The sequence below is a fragment of the Haliaeetus leucocephalus genome, unplaced genomic scaffold (assembly GCF_000737465.1).
Source record: "Haliaeetus leucocephalus isolate CR32 unplaced genomic scaffold, Haliaeetus_leucocephalus-4.0 Scaffold566, whole genome shotgun sequence".
Classification (NCBI taxonomy): domain Eukaryota; kingdom Metazoa; phylum Chordata; class Aves; order Accipitriformes; family Accipitridae; genus Haliaeetus; species Haliaeetus leucocephalus.
Genome location: NW_010973002.1, coordinates 3,276,523 through 3,294,593, shown reverse-complemented (window position 1 = coordinate 3,294,593; position 18,071 = coordinate 3,276,523). Strand labels below are relative to the sequence as shown.

General features: G+C 40.7%; 1 protein-coding gene across 1 annotated transcript in view; it reads left to right on the top strand.

The window, feature by feature from the left end:
• Positions 1-17,061, top strand: part of DNAH11 (dynein, axonemal, heavy chain 11) — a 159,472-nt gene extending 142,411 nt beyond the window's left edge. Inside the window, 13 exon segments of the mRNA XM_010577660.1 lie at positions 302-521; positions 2,854-2,921; positions 2,923-3,054; positions 6,298-6,414; positions 9,539-9,567; positions 10,025-10,184; positions 12,223-12,405; positions 12,537-12,583; positions 12,585-12,650; positions 13,489-13,601; positions 14,820-14,958; positions 16,853-16,936; positions 16,938-17,061. Coding sequence (XP_010575962.1) covers positions 302-521; positions 2,854-2,921; positions 2,923-3,054; positions 6,298-6,414; positions 9,539-9,567; positions 10,025-10,184; positions 12,223-12,405; positions 12,537-12,583; positions 12,585-12,650; positions 13,489-13,601; positions 14,820-14,958; positions 16,853-16,936; positions 16,938-17,061 — 1,482 coding nt within the window.
• The last annotated feature ends 1,010 nt before the right edge of the window (positions 17,062-18,071 follow it).

Below are 18,071 nucleotides of genomic sequence, written 5' to 3'. Positions count from 1 at the left end.
TTCCTCTTGCGCTGCGCAGAGATGGAAGCCAGTGCAATCAGCAGGTTCTGGCACAGCAGTGAAGAGCCAGAGAGAAGCTGCATGGCTGAGCTGCAATTTGAGTTTCAACACATATCAAGAAATGGCAGTAGCTAAGAATCTTCGAGTTTATTCTTTGTGTTATCAATTTATTTAATAATAAAATGATACTTTGAATTAAGTAACTTAACTATTTTCCATTATAAAGGTGCAATACCAATGTCTTAAGGATAACAAATTTATTTGTTTTCTCACAATAGCAGTGTTGGCTGTTTTTCAACAGTGTATTCATCTAGTAGCCAAGTGGCTAGGAACCTTGGAAGAACTCCTTGAGCAATACAGTGAAGAAAGTCATCCTGATTTCCATGTCTTTATTAGTGCTGAAGCAGCTCCAACCCCAGAAAAGCATATCGTTCCTCAAGGAATACTAGAAAGCTCAATTAAAATCACCAGTGAACCTCCTATAGGGATGCTGGCTGATTTACATGCCGCTTTCTACAGGTAAAAGTGAGAGGTACCTTTTTTTTTTTTTTCATTTGTTTTAATTACTGCTTCCCCTGTGGGGAGAAGTGGTAACATTGATGACCACTTTGTAGGAGACCAGAACTTTGGGATCTTTGTGCTTCCAAACTAACCTGACAGCTGCAGGGTGCCAGCTCTCCGTGCCCTGCGCTGCCTCCGTGTTTCTCATCAATGCTGGGCGGGAGGAAAGGTGTGACAATAATGCGTACATTTGTATTATTCGATATAGAGATGCATAGGTATGCTTAGAGAGATAGAAAGAAGTGCATTTATCACACCAGCTTTATCCAGTGGTGCAGTCTTATGAAAAAATCTTTCCATGCTCTGAAACCAGTGCTCTTTCATTCAATGGTACTCGCTAACTTTGCTCAGCTCGAAATTTGGTTCGACCATGTCCATTCTCCCACAGAGTGGATTTATGTAGCCAGATATTCAGGCAATGGCTCAGTGCCTTGTGTATGAATTCCTGTAGTCTGCATAAAGAAAGGAATTCATGAGCAAGGATGACACGCTGTTTGTTGTTTTGTCTTTCACTCTTTCCCTGCATGACATTCTGCGGAGCTGCTTGATGGGTGGGGAGAAGTAGTAAGAGAAAGATGATGTGAGAATGTGGAGGACAGGGGTGTCACTGGATGTGTGTAGCCTCCTTCCCTCTGGGTCCCTGGTTATCCCTGTCTGTTACCCTGAGGAATCTGTGGGCAGATCTTGAAGATCGGTGCAAATCAGCTTCCCTGCAGTGGCAAAAGCGCTGGAGCAGCAAGCTTATTCATGTCAGCAAAGCAGACCATGATAAAGGCAACCATAACTGTACACTTAGCCTTCCAGCGATCTATTAACATGTGTTTATTTGAGCACAGGACACATGAAGGCAGAGCTTGGATGTGAAAATGGTAAGGATTTCTTTTAAAGGGAACTCTGCTAACCAATGCCTAGAAAAAAAAGAGCCGTGCGCTAAAAGAGCTGTGTCAAAGCTACCTTGGCTACAAATGGATTGATTTTGATAGTGTGAGGTGATTTGCAAAAATATTCCTGAGAAAGGAAGAATGGCTGTGGTTTTGTAGCTAAACAGACAACAATTAATGCAGCAATTTTTTTCTTTTTTTTATAACTTATTATAATAATATTTTTAATGGAAAGCTGAAAAAGCTAGAAGTTTTTAATAAAGGCAATTCATATGCATTGTTGTCCCACTTCAGGCTGTGTTCAGGTCAAGAAATATATATATGTATGTATTTTAATTAGCTAATTTTTAAGCTTGAAACTTTAGAAAACTCTCTTTTCTCCCCCATTATTTTGAGCCATGGGTGTTTGTGGCTTACTAAAAATTCCTGTCCAGACACTGTCTTTAATATGTTTCTGGTTAAGGTATTTTAATTTGAGGGGGGGGGGGGGGAGAATTGTAATAAGAAAATCAAACTATGCCTAATCCAGGTGGAATATATTTCATGTTTTGTGCTTTTCTTCAGGATAGAAGCTTGTGTTGTATTTTTCATGGTTAAGCTCAGGATTCTCACTTAAGGAGGGGGCTTTGTCAGACATAAAATCCTTCACCTTTGCTCAGATTTTGCTACCCGTTGTTCAGTTCAGGATGACCTATTTCCTTTTGACAGCCAAGAGTTCATCTCTCTGAAGTTCCTTCCACGCATCTATGTTTTTATGGGTGTGAAAAGTAATTTTATGTCAATTACTTCTTAAACTAAAAGATAGGATATAGAAAAATGTTAGAGAACTAAGAATTAATTTCTGCAAGTTTTCTAGGCAAATGACAAATAGTTTGTCTCAGTAATTTGAAAAACAGCTGAAGCCCTGTGCAGAATCTCATCTTGCTGAGATTCTCTACTAACACTATAAACACAGGAAGCAACAAAAAAATAAAATTATTAAAATTCAATTTCAAACATGGCTTTTTGGGAAACTGTAAAATTTGAAGGAATAGTATGCTTTTTAATAAATGTTATACTGACAAATTTCCTACTTGGGATAAAGTCTATGGATGATTTTTATGCTAAGAAATTGTAGCACTTATCCAAGTAATATAGAGTTCTAGTTAAAGTCTCTATTTTTATTGGTTTCAGTAGCACAACAGTTCTCCTTTCCTAAGGGACATTTGGAAATAAAAAGGTAACGACCAACAATTTTGCATCTGGGAATTACTGCAGAAAGTACTGCCTAGTAGACTCTGATCACTAAGAAACCTGTTTCTCACTCTCCTTCAAACTCCAGGCTTGCGAGTGCTCCCTTTCAGCAGCTGAGACAGGCACAGCTATCGGTAACACTGCCGGCTGCTAACACGATAAACGTATTCCTTTTTTCTTTGGCAGGATACCCTTGAACTGTGTACCAGAGAAGTGGAATTTAAAAGCATCCTTTTTTCTCTTGCGCTATTTTCACAGTTGCATTGCTGGGAGATTGAAGTTTGGCCCTCAGGGCTGGAATGGAAGGTACCCGTTCAGTGCTAGAGATCTCGCCATCTGCGTCACTGTCCTTGGCAACAATTTAGAGACCCCTACAAAGGTAAGAAGTAGTGGTCAGGTAACCACACACCAAGGTCATTTTAACTCCATCAGCTGTATATACTGAATGAGGGGGGACACAGTTCTTTCTCTGAAGCTGTTATTTAAGTAGCTGGCACAATAAGATGCTCTTGCTGAATATGAAAATAAACCAGATCAAAGGTGGGGGGGGAAAAGGGTGTGGTGTGGTCTTTTTTCTGGCAGTGGATGCTTGAACCTTGTAACATAGGTCAAACCAGTTCCACATCACTAGCTAAGGGGGAAAAAAATGCCCTTCATTATGTTAACAAAAACAGTGGTTTACATGTGCATATATGCCAAATTCATTAGGCAGGTAATGAAGCATTTGCACAAATGTAATTACATACAGCAATTCTGACAGTTCATAACACTGCATTAATAATCACTACAATTAGTTCTGATGATGGAAGCAATTTACAGCACGTCACATGTATAAATAATGGTGCATTTCCTGCATGTGTCATTATTATGTATTAAGGATGCCACCTTGTTGTGACTTTCTCAGTAATGTTCCCCTTGAGTCAAAGTTAAGGGTAGATGAGTGATTTTATTTCTGAGCTACAGCATATTTCACACTTGTATAGTTTAAATACTCAGTTGAGGTTATTTGTGTAAGTTCTCTATATGAAATGCCTAAATAAAAGCAATAATTATTTATTACTGAATGATATAGGATAGTACTGGATAGGTCATCTCATTTAGTAATTTAAAGAAATTTAAGAGATACTTATGAAGAAAAAAAGAGAGGGAAATATCACCCCTTGATGATATGGTTTTCTCCATATCTCCCAACTTGTATTTACTCTTAGAAATTAATTCTTCTTTTTTCTTTTTACCCCTACTGACCTTTATTTAGCTAATAGGACATGAAACTGTTTTTCCTTTCTGTGGTACTTGGTGTCATAGTGAAATAATTGCTTAATTTTATAGTGATGATTTAATAATGCTTCCCATTTAGAAAAAAAGTCTATAAAAACAGCTTATTCCAACCCTTAGTTTTCTTTGCTAATAAATCTTGCTGCTTTAAGCTCTGTTTTTTGAAACCACAATTCATAAGCTGAATAATTAATTTTGCTAATTAATGAGAGGGAGTATTCTGATGGCAGGGAGGACTAGAAAGGTCTGTAAGAGCAAGAATTATTTCTTCTCTCCTCTTGGTAATACTGTTTATTGGCCATTCTCGTTGTATTGGTTAGTGATTCCTTACGCTGTGGGTTTATAAGCATTTTTTTAACATAGATACTGGAGAGAAGAAAGAGAAAATAGTTTTTTTTAAAATGTGACTTCGCACGTATGTGTGTACCTATATATATATATGTATTAAAAAATCTCCCAATTGACTATCCTTTGGGGACAACTTTGTTTAAGACAACTAGGGATTGACTAGAATACATAAACTGGGAGCCTTGAGCTAGCCCATCAGCTAGTGGAAATTGCCCTAACTCCATCATCACTTGTACCAGTTTATGGTGCTTCCCTGTGAATATTTAAACATCTTGCATCTCAGTTTGACTTAATCCATTTTCCTTTTGCTAAGACAAACTCCACCACACTAACCTCTGATAGTTGAAGTCTCCTCAGGTGAAGTGCAGGACGCCTGATCCTGTCTCATTGTCCTGCTCTTCCCCTCTGCCTTCTGATCCCCATATGCATGTTCATGGAATTGTTGTTCGATGTTGTGAGGGGGATGTGGGCTCCGTCCTTGCCATATCCATCCACTGAGCAACGGCTCAGTGGTTTTTTGAGTACAACAGACCAGTTTTCTTTAGTGCAATGGCAATTATGCAAACCTGACAGCCCAAAATATTTCTAATGCAAACCCCTCTGTTTTCTTACACTAGCAAAAATGTCCCTTTTATATCACAAGCTTTGATTATCCCACTGTAATCAGTGCCCCAGAAGTATGCAGCTGAATGAGCTTGTACTGAGTTAGAATATTGATATACTCTTCTAAAAGACAAAGAAAAAAGCCATTTCTTGAGATAAACGTATATGAAATTAGAAAAACATTAAATGTGTTTCTGTTGCTGGCAAAGAGAAAAGCAGGTTTATTCTAACTGCAAGAACGTTTCATTCTAAATCCAAGTTGTTGGCATTTTTCACAGGGATTCTCTCTTCAGGCTTCTCATCACCAGCATGCAGCATTGCATATTATATTCCAGTGGACTTTTTTTTTTTCTTTTTTTTTTTTTTTCATTCTCTTCAAACCAGTTTGAAAGAAAGATGGATTAGAGTTTCACATATCTAAATTGAAATAAACTTGTAGCAAGCAGGCTGGAATAGCTGCAGCTCTTTTACTTGTTCTGTTCTGTCACATCACGCAATATTTAAAGCCTATAATTAAGTTTTTACTTGAACTGTTGGGAGGCAAATACTGCCCCCAAGGTGGTAAAGGTTCCTGTCTGGGAAGGCTTCATCACAAACTGGCATATTTTGCAAACCAAAGGGTTGCAAAAAGAAGCTTCAAACTCTGTGAAGCCAAATAAAAGAGAAAGACAGTAGTTGCTTGAATAAAATGTGTTACCACTGTTAATCACATGCTATAACAGTGGCATTATGACTAGAGTTCTACAATAAACATAATGCTTACGTGATGTGGTGGTAATGGGATTAATATTAATTCAATTTTTACCAAAGTTCTTGAATATATCCCAAATTCAAATAATGTAGAATTTCAGTTAGGGAGTGTTTCCTAGTGAGGAGCTATAAAAGACTGCAATCAGATACAAGTTTTTTATTTTTCCTCTAAGAAAGGCACAGTAGGTTGCCTTCCTATCACTCATGAGGATTATGTTTTTAAAGATCTGTATGGGAAAATACATGTGCTCGTTAATGAGTTATGTTCTTTTATATCATGCAGTGTTTTGAAAATGTACTTTTCTCTTAAAACCTTTTCATAAGGGGTAAGGTAGAAAACATGACATAAGGCTCAGATGATACAATTTTACACCGTTACTAAATTTTAGTCAGAAACTTGATATTTTTACTCAGATATTTATAGATGTCTCTCACTGGATTGAAATAAAAGAAATCTGTGTCTCAATGTAGTTATTTGCTAAACAAAGAAAACCAGCAATGCGAATATATAACCATGAAGCTTTCTGAAAGGAAGTATTTGAATTTCTTTTGTTTCTCATAATAGCATTTATTCTGAGCAGCTTTGGTTCGTGCCTTAGAAAGCTGACTTGTTTTATTCAGTGGTGCATTCTATTCCCTCAGGTAGGTTCCATGGGAAGACTTGCATTACCTCTTTGGTGAGGTCATGTACGGTGGCCACATCACTGACGCCTGGGACCACAGGCTCTGCGGTATATATCTGCAAGAATTCACCAGCCCACCTGTGGTAAGAACTTTCATATATGCCTAAAGCTCTTGAACGTGTTCAACCTAAGAGAAACTCATCTTTCAGAAGTGGAGCCTTGTGGAGAAGACCACAAGCTTTCTTGTCTATGCGGCCCCACCTGTAGCAAGGTCTTGTCTGGCTGTGGTGGAATAAATTCTCCAACTCGTAATGAGTACAGTAATTCATCATGAGCAGACTTTGTCTGCAAGGATTTGTGACTTGGCATATTGCTTGTTTAAATGCTTTTGCAAGCACCCTTACTTGGCAACTTAAATTCAGTGTTTTGTAACACTGCTTGTATAGCCAGCTTAATGACATTAGGGGATAGTACACAGAGGTTTCCATTTTCCTAATAAAACTATTCTTTTCTAAGGTGCTGCTCTTTAGAAAGGTCTGGGTCGGGATAGGAAAGTATCTTTTATGGAACTGCACTTTAACCAACTTAACTTGATAGACTCACTAGTTACAGTAGTCCACAATGGGACTAGCCTCAAAACTTACATTTACTGTTTCTATGTTTTCTTCCTCGGAAAAACAATAGAATGGAAATGTTATGCATTTCCTTGCATTTTCCTGTTTCCAAAATAGGGAAAATGGTTTGTAAGACTGTTTCTCGTTTTCCACAACCCTCTCACATATCTGTTTTTGTAGCTTTGTCAGATTATCACCAGCTGATATATACTGAATTATTCTAATTTCACTACTGAGTTTTGGTCCTGGACAGCAGTGTATGTGGAGCATCCATGAGTCCAAGGTGCAAGATTGCCGAAGTTGCTTCTAATCATAAACAAATGTTAGAATTTTTGAGGATACAAAAATAAAATGTTGCTTTAACTTTAGCTCTAAAAAGGCTCGCATGGTAACCACTTTAATCTATATTCATATACATGCATTTATATAAAATGTGTATGTATATATAGGGGGTGTGTGTGTATGTATACATAAAAATAATAAAAAAAACCAACTGGCTGCTTCTTCCAAGCTGCTGAACTAGTCACTTCAGAGAACTGATTGTACACAATTTGCTAAAAACAGCCAAGAGATTTTTCAAGTGCCCTTTCCAGACTTGTTATTTTTCATTGTCCAAAGGTAAAAAGCTTATTTGGGAGAAAAAAAAAAAAAAAGAAAATTAGCATGTTACTTGTGAGCAGGCCATTTGTGGAGCCTGGCTAACTTGGGGAAAGTGCACTTTTCACCCTTGGCAATGCGGCTGAAGCCTGCCTTTCGGCTGTGAGCGAGATGAGCTTGCTGGTGTCTCCTCGGTCCCTAACAAGTGGGTTTCCATATGTCAAAGAGCCACGCTCAGATGAAGGCAATTGGAAGTAACTGCTCAGAAGAAGATGCCCAAGAGTAAGTTGCCATGGAGATGGAAAGGCTAAACACCACTGTACTCCTGACCTCGGCAGAGGCTGATTTCTCCAAATGACAGCTGAGGTCACAGGGGCATGGTGGGAAGCTCATCCTGCCGGCTCTGGCTCTGCCTCTAGCCTATGGATAAGTAAAGAATTACTGCTTCCAGTTTAGGCAGTCCATTAACCTTCACAAGCCTGAACTTTCATTCAAATAATTGTAAAATAAGTATAGGTGGTGAAACCTGAGCAGAATCACTGCTATTTGTATGGCCTTTGGAAAGTTTAGGGACCCAACCCCGAGCGTGGATCCACTAGTATTTTAAACAGTGAGATATCTTTCCGAGCTTTTTGCCGTAATTGGAAAATGTTAGAGCCCCGAATTACCAGCAAAACCAGAGAATCAGTCATTGACTGGCAGCCAAATGAATGCAAACAGGATGGCAATGCCTTTCATCAGTGCTGGCGCTTTGTGTTCACTGGGGAGATTACCTTGTCTTTTACCTGCTTGCATTACTGATGAGTTATTTTAGCTATAAATTGATTCCATGAGGTGTGTTAGAATAAACCACTATAGGTCAGCTTTCCTATACCTCACCTGGGATCTATTGTAAGGACAGAAGGACGGTGAGTTCCCACTATGAAGCCCCATAACCTGCAGCCTCCCTCTGTGCGCATGACTCTCAGGAATACAGTAAAACCCGATTTAAGTGCCAGCAGAGAGACTGGTAAGTACAGATGGTCTGACAGAATTGATCTTCCACTTGAGATGAATAACAGGGCTTTTTTCAAAACCTCAGCACTACTTCAAAGTGGCGTCTTAAGACATAGCTTATTGTAGGTGAGGTTAGTGGTGCAGGTTCAGGCGCAGGTAAATGGCTGGTTGCAGAACCAAAATGACTTCAGAAATAAGTGCTTACTGGTGTTATTGTGAGCAGCAGCTTGTTGTTGACTGTTGTAAATGCCAAAAGCTGTTAAATTTTATTGTGATTTTGTGGAGTGGACCCTGCATTAGGAAGAAATAGCTCCTGTGAAAAGTACCACTTAGAGCCAGAAATATTTTTCAGCAAAAACAACTTGCAAGTCTGGTTTAAATCCCAGACAGCTTTATGACAACAAGTTCAGAGTAACTCTGAATCCAGTGAAGTCCTTACAGCACAGGAGCTGGGGGAGCCTGGAAAATAAATGTGATATTGCTACAGCTTTTATTCTGTCCTATCATGAGTAGGAGGGCAGCCCACTGAGAGTACATCTCACCAAAGCCCTCTGTCTACCTACTTAATTCTTGACTTGCTCCACAGTCCTCAGTCTTACCTTTAACATGCTGACAGGGGTAGGGCCTGCCTGTTCTATAGGAGCGGTGCAGTTAATAGTATTCAGTTCAATATTGAGCTGATTGAGACCTTAACTTTTTCTGCTGTGAAAATTATTGCCACTGTCTCTCTCATTGAGACCAAGGCAGCAGTACAAAACCCCATGCAAGATTCCTACATTTTGAGAGTTGTAGTGGAATAGCTTGTTTTTCCTTTCTGTTCCAGCTCCTAGGTGTTAACAGCCAGGCAGAAGAGAAAGGAAGGGACATCAACACACAAAGAAATGTCCTAACTGGCAACCATTTCTGTGGAAAGTGGAATGGGATCACTGTTTCTGACAAGCTAAGATTGCTCGTATATTGACGTGTGCTATCCCATTTCCACACCCCACTTACCCGTCTCTCCCTGTGACCTCTTTAAGGTTATTATGAGCACAGTGTGTTTGTGCAAAACCCCTAGATAATGACACACTAAATAGAATTAATGTTGTGGCTCATGTATTAGGATGGGGGTTCAGGTGACTTGAGGCTCCAGTCCTGCCTCTCCCACAGGTGTCCTATGTGATTCTGTCCTGTGTATCTCAGACTTTCATCTGCAAAATGGCATAATAATCTTTGCTTGTCTGCTGAGGGGATGCAGAAATTCAGTACTTAAAATACACTCGCCTCAGTAGTGACAGTCCTTAAAATAAACTCAGAGCATCCTCATGAAGGAAGCAGCAACAGTATTTCAATACTGCAGAAAATGGGAATGTCAGAAAAGTGTGCAAGTAGTAACTGTGCTAAAAATAGTTTGGTAACCCTGTACCACTGTATCAGAACTTATAGATGTCATATTCATAGACTCCAGACAAATTTCTGAAACTTTGTAGATGCAGAAGAATATTTCAAGAACTGATGACAGCATTATCAATAATATTATTGATTCTTTTACTGAAGCTTAAAGGGCACCAGGTTTCTTGGCCCCACCAAATTTGGATTATGCTGGATACCATAAATACACAGATGAAATGCTTCCATCTGAAAGCCCTTTACTCTACGGACTGCACCCCAATGCTGAGATGGCATTCGTAGAAGAGGGATCAGGCCAGTCTGCAGAGGAAAAGGTAAAGTTCTTCATCTAGTGCATATTCAGTGCTGTTAATAACATGTGGAGCACACATCTGACTGTGTTATTTCAGCAAGAGACTTATTTCTAGGAAAAAAAAAAGATGCATCAAATTAGCGAAGATCAGCTGAGTGTTAATAGCAGTGATGATAATGTGCTAGCCTGTGCGATGTAATGCACTAGGGAGGAATTTGGACCAGAAGAACATCTAACCTGTTATGCAGACCATTTCTTTTTCACCTTTGAATTTAATGTGGGGTAGGAAACAAGGTATGAATCTTTGCGTGCTTTTATAAACAAGTTCAGCAACACTAACTTAAAAAAGTTGCGGTTGGTTGAGCTGGTGAGTCTAGTCTTCACCCCTGTGCTTTGTTCCCATCTCCTGCATGATAAATCCCCTTTGGGTAGCTTCCCTGCTCCTTCCCACTTGTGCCGAGCATACAAAGTCCCTCCCAGCCCACGGTCCTGGCTTCCATCTGCCACGTTCACAGCACAGCCTAGCAGTGATGTGTCAGGTCTCCACGCCAGGAAGAGCAGCCCAAGCACAGTGCTCTCCTACTGCTCCCCTTCCTGGGCCCTGGAGCTGAGCAGGAGCCATGTGCCTGCTCCAAGAGACTTCCCTTGCAAGCAGTGGCTGAGGAGGTTTTCAGGGCTTTTTAGTTTTGCGGTAGCCTGAAGAGGTGAAATCTGGGCAAGGAGGCTGTCTGACCACCTCTTAGCCTCAGCACCTCTCTTGTACCAAATCTGGAGTTTAGCAGAACAATAACATTAATACCTATAAGCTATCAGATGCTGGGCTGAAGGGACCAACCCTAATACAATGATAAGCTTTGTCACTTAATATGGAGTTAACTGGGGCACTGTAGTTCTGTTCATAGTCAAGACACTTCAGACACCCAGGTATCTTAGTACAGCCAAACTGATTCCAGAAAAAGGTTAAAAGACTGGGTTTTAAGCATGGAACAGCACTGGTGCTGTGCTTAATAGATTAAATGAATAAAGGATGAGTAGCAAAGGAAAATGTAATCAGAAATCTCAGCTAGTTCTGCTATCCGACCCTGCTGTCTTCTGCACCTTCCTTTCTGAGTGTAGACCTGAGAAACTATGTCCAGGTTCCCCAAAACCTGGCATATCTGAGACTGAGCCTTCAGCTTCTCATCCTTACCAGAGTTAATTAATTTCCCCCATGACTGCCACTCTTGTTCTGCAACTCTCCATCCCTTTCTTCACTCTCTTCTTTTCCTCTGGGCACTCTTTTTTTTTTCCTTTTATCACCACCAGATCATGGAGATTTTGCAGGAGGGAATGTGACATCTCTGCATGCAAGTAGCCAAACAACACTTCATTTCCCGGGGGAGCTTGTGCTTTTCACGTTTGGTTCCCATCCACTTTAGGGAGTGTGGACAATTATATATGGCATTCATCATTAATTCTGCCAAAGCTAGGGCTGAAATGGAGACTGAGCTGTATTAATGTTGTGGTTTCAGTTCCTGCTCATTGAGTACTGTTATGAATTGTTCTTCATTTATGTTCTGTCTCAGTTCCAGAGCAGGCCTGCGGGGAGGGAGAGAGGCTCTTTTGGGGGGTGAGACGTGTGTGCCTGTGCTGTATTTTACCTAATGCCCGAGACAGTAAGGACTGTGGGGGGTGGAGGGGGCAATGGAAGCTATAGGTACTACAGAAATACAAACTACTAATAACATTTGATTAAAAACCAAGGCAATCTCAGGGTACATCCTTGTAACAGCAGTATTCCCAAGCCCAGGGGCGATTCATTGCTGGGCTTTGGGGGTCAATGTTACTTGAAAACGTAAAGCTAAATAGAAGCTGCTAAGTGTTAACTGGTTTGCAGTCATTTCTCGCAATACTGTTGCCAAAGTCACAGCAAAGGTGGGGGAGCATCTCTGGTTTTAATCTGCCTAAGAAAATGCAATGTTTGCACTCTCCTGGAGAAGAAATCAGACTTGAAAGTAGAAGAGTCAAAAAGAGTTGACTGCAGTGATTTCTAATGGCTCTGCTTGTATTGACCTGGACAGATGAAGAATGTCCTGGATGATATTCTGGAGGTGTTTCCCGAGGTGTTTAACATGGCAGAAATCATGCAGAACACTATGGCCTGGAGCCCCTGTGCCCTTGTTTGCCCTCAAGAGTGTGAAAGCATGAACCTCCTCCTTTCAGAGATCCATAGGTCTCTTAAATAGCTGAACCTTGGTCTGAAGGCAAGTGACTTTTTTATTAACAGTACTGTTGCTCTTCTATGTGTTTGGGGGCTTTTTGTTCCTTTTTTGAAAATGAAAAAATAGCTATTCTTTATGACGCCAGTATGCTTTTCATTTTTCTCCAAACAAAGGGGGAGTTGATGTTCTCTCCTCACATGCAAGTGCTGCAATCCGCTCTTCTATGATGCTGTGCCAGACACATGGACTAGACTAGCCTATCTATTCACATACAGCTTTGCCCACTGGCAAGTACCCTACAGTAACAGGGTTTAGCTACTATGCACAGAGCTATCCTAGTGATCTAAAACCAGCAGCTTTGTTCGTTTTTTTTTTTTTGTCCAAAATTTGTCTTAATCCAAGTCAGTTTTACTTAGAAGTGAGTTTTGCAGAAATACTAAGCACTTTGCTAAAGTGAGGGCTCCGTCACCTCCCTTTGTCACAGGTGCTAGGGGTGTTCAGCATCTTGCAGCATTCCTTTTCCCCTACCCTGCCACCAGCAATATCCACTTGCAGGCGGTTAGATATGGATAAAATAGGCAGCGATTTTGGAAATTCCTCTGATATCTCATGGCAATGTATGCTGCAGTATGCCATTATTCAGAGTCTCTCTGTCAGACTGTGTTGTACTCCTGATTTGTACTTCGCTCCGGCTTATTGGAAGTTTAAATGCACCGCTGAAGATGGCATCAGACAATTTGCATTTAAGCAGCCATTGACTGTTGTTACCAATTTTTGGCAGTTTCTGAAGGTGCACTAACGTGACTAATGGTAATGTTCAGGTTTCTCCACAAGACAAGAAGTTTTAGAGGATTGAGCATACTCACATTCTCTGTTGAGAGCAACCTGTCTCATGCTGATCACCTTCTACAATTGATTTTGGACATACCTACACCAGGAAAAGAACAAATTCCACGAAACCCATGACCTTACACTTACATAAGGATATACTTTCTGGTTACTTCAGCCATGTACTTTCTCTATAGACAAAAGGACTCTTACACTTGAAGTCTGCAATTTATTTTGTCTAAAAATGTAGTACATACATACATATTAAGGCAGAAGCTATTGCTGCTTCTCTTTTAGGGTTACTGCTCTTCTCATGTGGTATGGAGAACTTGACATCTGGACAGGGGACCTTGTGCTGCCAGCAGTGGTGTGGCTTTCTGGCTTGTTCAATCCTTGGTCCTTTCTGACACGTAAGCAGTGATGGTTGTAGGGAACCAGGCATATGGTTTCGCTGCCAGACATTTATTTTTTACCATAGGTATTAGCTATGTTTGTGATGCTGTTTGGAGAGTTAAGCACAGTTTAAATAAAAAGATAAAAATCAGCCAAATATTGGAACAACCATCTCCTGAAAGCAGGGGAAACAATCCAAACTCATCTTCAGTCTATTCAGAAGTGTGAAGACAAAGCAGCTAAGGAAATAAATAAAAGCTTGAATTTCCTAGTTTAAAAAAGGTTAAGAGTGCAAGTTTTCCTACCCTTATTATTTAACCAATTCAGGGTCTGTGTCATGGTACCATTCTGGTTTATTCCTGGTAACAGTTACCAGGCTAAGTAGAAAAAAATCAATCTCCCTGTCCTCTTTGTGTAGTTGTTGCCACAGTAGGGGATGAACAATCTTCAGCAGTGTATTGATGTCTTACTTCTTGCCATGATCACAGCACATATGCATTTATTTATTCTGAAGACCCCATGAGAGCCCGGTAACAGTGTATCTCAAATTCTGCATGGCCAGCAATGGCACTGAGATAATCCTTCGCTAGCCTAGCAGAAAGGTGGCCAGGAGCTCCTCCCTGGAGATGGGCAGTGGGAGCCCGGGGGGCATTTGCAGCCCAGACGCTGAGGCCCCGCTCGCTGTACTTGGAAGCAGAAGGGGATGGCAGCCCGAGGGCTGCCAGGCAGCTCCTCTTCTCTCTGCTGCTCAAGTCAAGGTCCCCAACTGGTGCTCCTTTTGTGCCACAGGCACAGAGGAACCCCACTCTATTGTTCACTCCTTTTACTGCCTCTCTCCAAGCTTTCTCTTCTGGGCACTTCTTCCTATCAAGGGCTGGGGGGATGTAAGGACCACGCAGGCTAGAATAGATGTTAGCACAGGCTTGTTCCAAAGGGGGACTCGGCTGGAGAGAAGCGGTGTCTCTGAGTGCAGCCAGCAATGCAGTCTTGCTCCCCTGCTGGGGAGGGGAGGGGGTTGGTTTGGTCTGTACTGTGCAGAATGTTTTGTTTCCAAACAATTGCATTCATGCAGCTTTTTTGCCTTACGTCAAATAATGGCCAAAGGAAAAAAAAAACCCAAAACAAAACAAACCCAAGTCAGTCTCAGGCTTGAGCACAACTGGCCCAAGAGGGGCACATTAACAGTTCTGACATTGAAATTACTGTCTGGATATTGAAAGTATTATTTTTTAAAGTTGTAATGCAGAGCATGGCATGCAAGAACAACTGGTCTTTGGATAAGGTGTGCCTGACTGCAGATGTTACCAAAAAGACCAAAGAAGATTATGGCCACCCACCACGGAAAGGAGCCTGTATCTGTGGACTTTTCATGGAAGGTAGGATATAAACTTACATTTGCTTGATCTCAGTAACCTAGTTCAGGGACTCTAGCTTCCTTCATTACGTAGGTAAGTTCCCTCAGGGGGTTGGACTAAAATGTTGTGATCCTATGAACAGCACCGCAGAAGTTTAGGAATGGGGGTGGATTGTTGGTGTTGGTCCACTGTGACTTTAAATTTCACACCAGCTTGGTGTCCTAATCCCTGACTATACTTCATGCATTTAAATAACTGTTAATGGAGTCTGAACAAGGTCTGCGTTGTAGTAAAGCAGAAGCTCTAATCTAGTTCAGGTTCAGAAGCTTAAAGACTATTCCAGACACGAAATTTCACCCCACTACTGATCATCTGCTGCAGAACAGGGTTAGTAGTTACCAGGTGTTGGTAACCTTGATCAAGCCATCTACACAGTTACAGTTAAAAAAACCAACCAAACAAACAAACAAAAAAACCCACAGAAAAAGCTATTTTCAAACTCATCTTTCTCCTGTTTTTTCTTCCATCTTGGCAGAAAGTTGTCAGTTCTAAATAAACAGATCTAAAGAGCTCTGAATTTTTCATTTGCTAGGCCATAGTAGTTACAGGCCATTGAGGGGACATACCAAGAAGCAACAAAATACTTGAAAATCATTATATTAGCATGAGGTATAATGACACACCTAAAAATGGGTGATGTATGACAAGACTAGATTTTTCATCTGGGTTTCCAAGCAGTCAATTATTGCAGTAGCTGTAATATGGTTGTAGGCTGTCCCTGAATGGAAATCATGTTCATCTTTTGAGCTGCAATCCCTCTTTTAACAACTTTCAGAGAATAAACTGTACCTTGCGGTTTTGGAATTGTATTTTCCTGAGACTGAAGCATCTAGTTTAGGAATGACAATTAGAGCCCACAGTCAAAATGAGTTTTTAGTTTTAACTTAGAAAGGCTGTCAACTAAGTTACAGCTAATTAGAGGAAAGATGAATGACTCCAACAGGCAATTAGAGAAAGATCATCATTACTTGTACTCTTCACCAGGCCTGAATATAATAAAAGGAAAGCAACTCTTTTGGAAGGGAGCTGTTACTACAGCAGGTAAGCCCCAAGGGGAGAGTCAGGGTGAGGGACTGGAGCAATGATAAGCATGCCATTTGGCTGATAGTTTTTGAAATGGAAGCCTGAATTTTTCAGAGGATTTTTTTAAAAACATCTGTCACTCAAAGGGCAATACTGTTCATTCCTCCTGTGGATATGAAGAAGGTATCGAGGAACCTTGTGAGCTGCAGTTTCTGTTTCTGTTGGTATTTGCAAATATAAACTTCCCAGTTGCTACATAAACACTCCTAAAATGCACAACAAGCATCTGCAACATTTTACATGCTAGTTTATGTTAGAAGAACACACAACAAACTTAAATCCAGCAGCTTTCACAAAGTGCATGGCCCTTCAGCAGCACAGAACTCATCTGTCTTAACTACACTGAAGTACCTGTTTTATTCTCACTATACAAACATATGTTAAATACTCCAGTGTAGTTTTCCACCTTTTGGAATACTTGATCATAAACTAGTGGAGAATTAGGAGAAGATCTGAGCGCTTGACTTTGACAGGCACATTCAAGTCACATGCATACTCAAAAGTCCCGAGTTTAAGTAGTTTCCAGTCCCTGCTTTCAATAAAAGGGCATGCTGATGAAACCAGTAGTCCAGACCAGGCAGATACTATGTACTCATCTCCACATTCATATGAAGAGATGATGCACAACAGGCCAACAACCATCTACACTAAATCTCTATGTTCAAATGTAGCTTTAAGTATTTAGCAATAAGCAACTGTTTGTTTAAACCCAAATTATTCTCGTCTTGCACTACAGAACACCATGTAAACTATGTGCCTGCGTTTATTGCGGGTGCCAGGTGGGATATCCAGCTGGGGACCACAGATCAAGCCTGGCTCAAGGAATTGCCTCCAGCAATGCCAGGGCTATTCCAGTGAATGTCCAGTTTATAAAGTCAAAAGCAGAGGGCAAGCTGATGTTTGGACTTTCAACCTGAAAAGCAAGGAGAAGCCAGCTAAATGGGTTCTGGTAGGAGTAGCTTTAGTTGCAGCAGTTTAGTACTAAGCTTTCAATAGTATGCGCTGCTTTCTCAGTCTGCCTTGCAGTTAAAGCAAAAGGAGATAAATATTTTTCACAGTCAGCTGGAGTAGATTTGCCTCACAAAAACACAATCCTTAGCATAACACTTATGTGCTCTATATTGTTATTTCTTCATGTGTCAGTGTTGTGTTCATACGTTTATAGAATAGAATCATAGAATCATTTAGGTTGGAAAAGACCTTCAAGATCATCGAGTCCAACCATCAACCATGCCCACTAAACCACGTCCTGAAGTACCCCATCCACTCGCTTTTTTAATACCTCCAGGGATGGTGACTCAACCACTTCCCTGGGCAGCCTATTCCAATGTTTGACAACCCTCTCAGTAAAAAAAATTTTCCTAATATCTAACCTAAATCTCCCTTGCCTCAACTTGAGGCCATTTCCTCTCATCCTATCTCCAGCCACCTGACAGAAGAGACCAGCACCCACCTTACTACAACCTCCCTTCAGGTAGTTGTACAGAGCGATAAGGTCTCCCCTCAGCCTCCTCTTTTCTAGACTAAACAGCCCCAGTTCCCTCAGCCGCTCCTCATAAGACTTGTGCTCCAGGCCCCTCACCAGCTTGGTTGCCCTTCTCTGGACACGCTCCAGCAACTCTATGTCTTTCTCTACATAATGATTATTGATCTCCAAGCATTCCTTCATTACATCAGCTACAGGAAAGTAAATGGGAAACATCAGCATCTGGGTGTAATTTGACTCACAAAATACTCCTCTTGATTATTCTTTATTCTCTCTACATGAAATGTGTATCTTACAAGAATTTTAACATAATCATACTGCAATACAAACATGTTGCATTTAAACAAAGTTGTCTGCAAGCTTGGTTGTACATATGAAAAAAACATCTAGGTATGAACTGTATGTAAAAAAACATAATTCTGAACTTTGTGATTTAAGCCAGTTAACCAGTTATGACTGCTATAAGGTAGTTGGTTCAGGCAGCAGGTACACCATACAAAAAC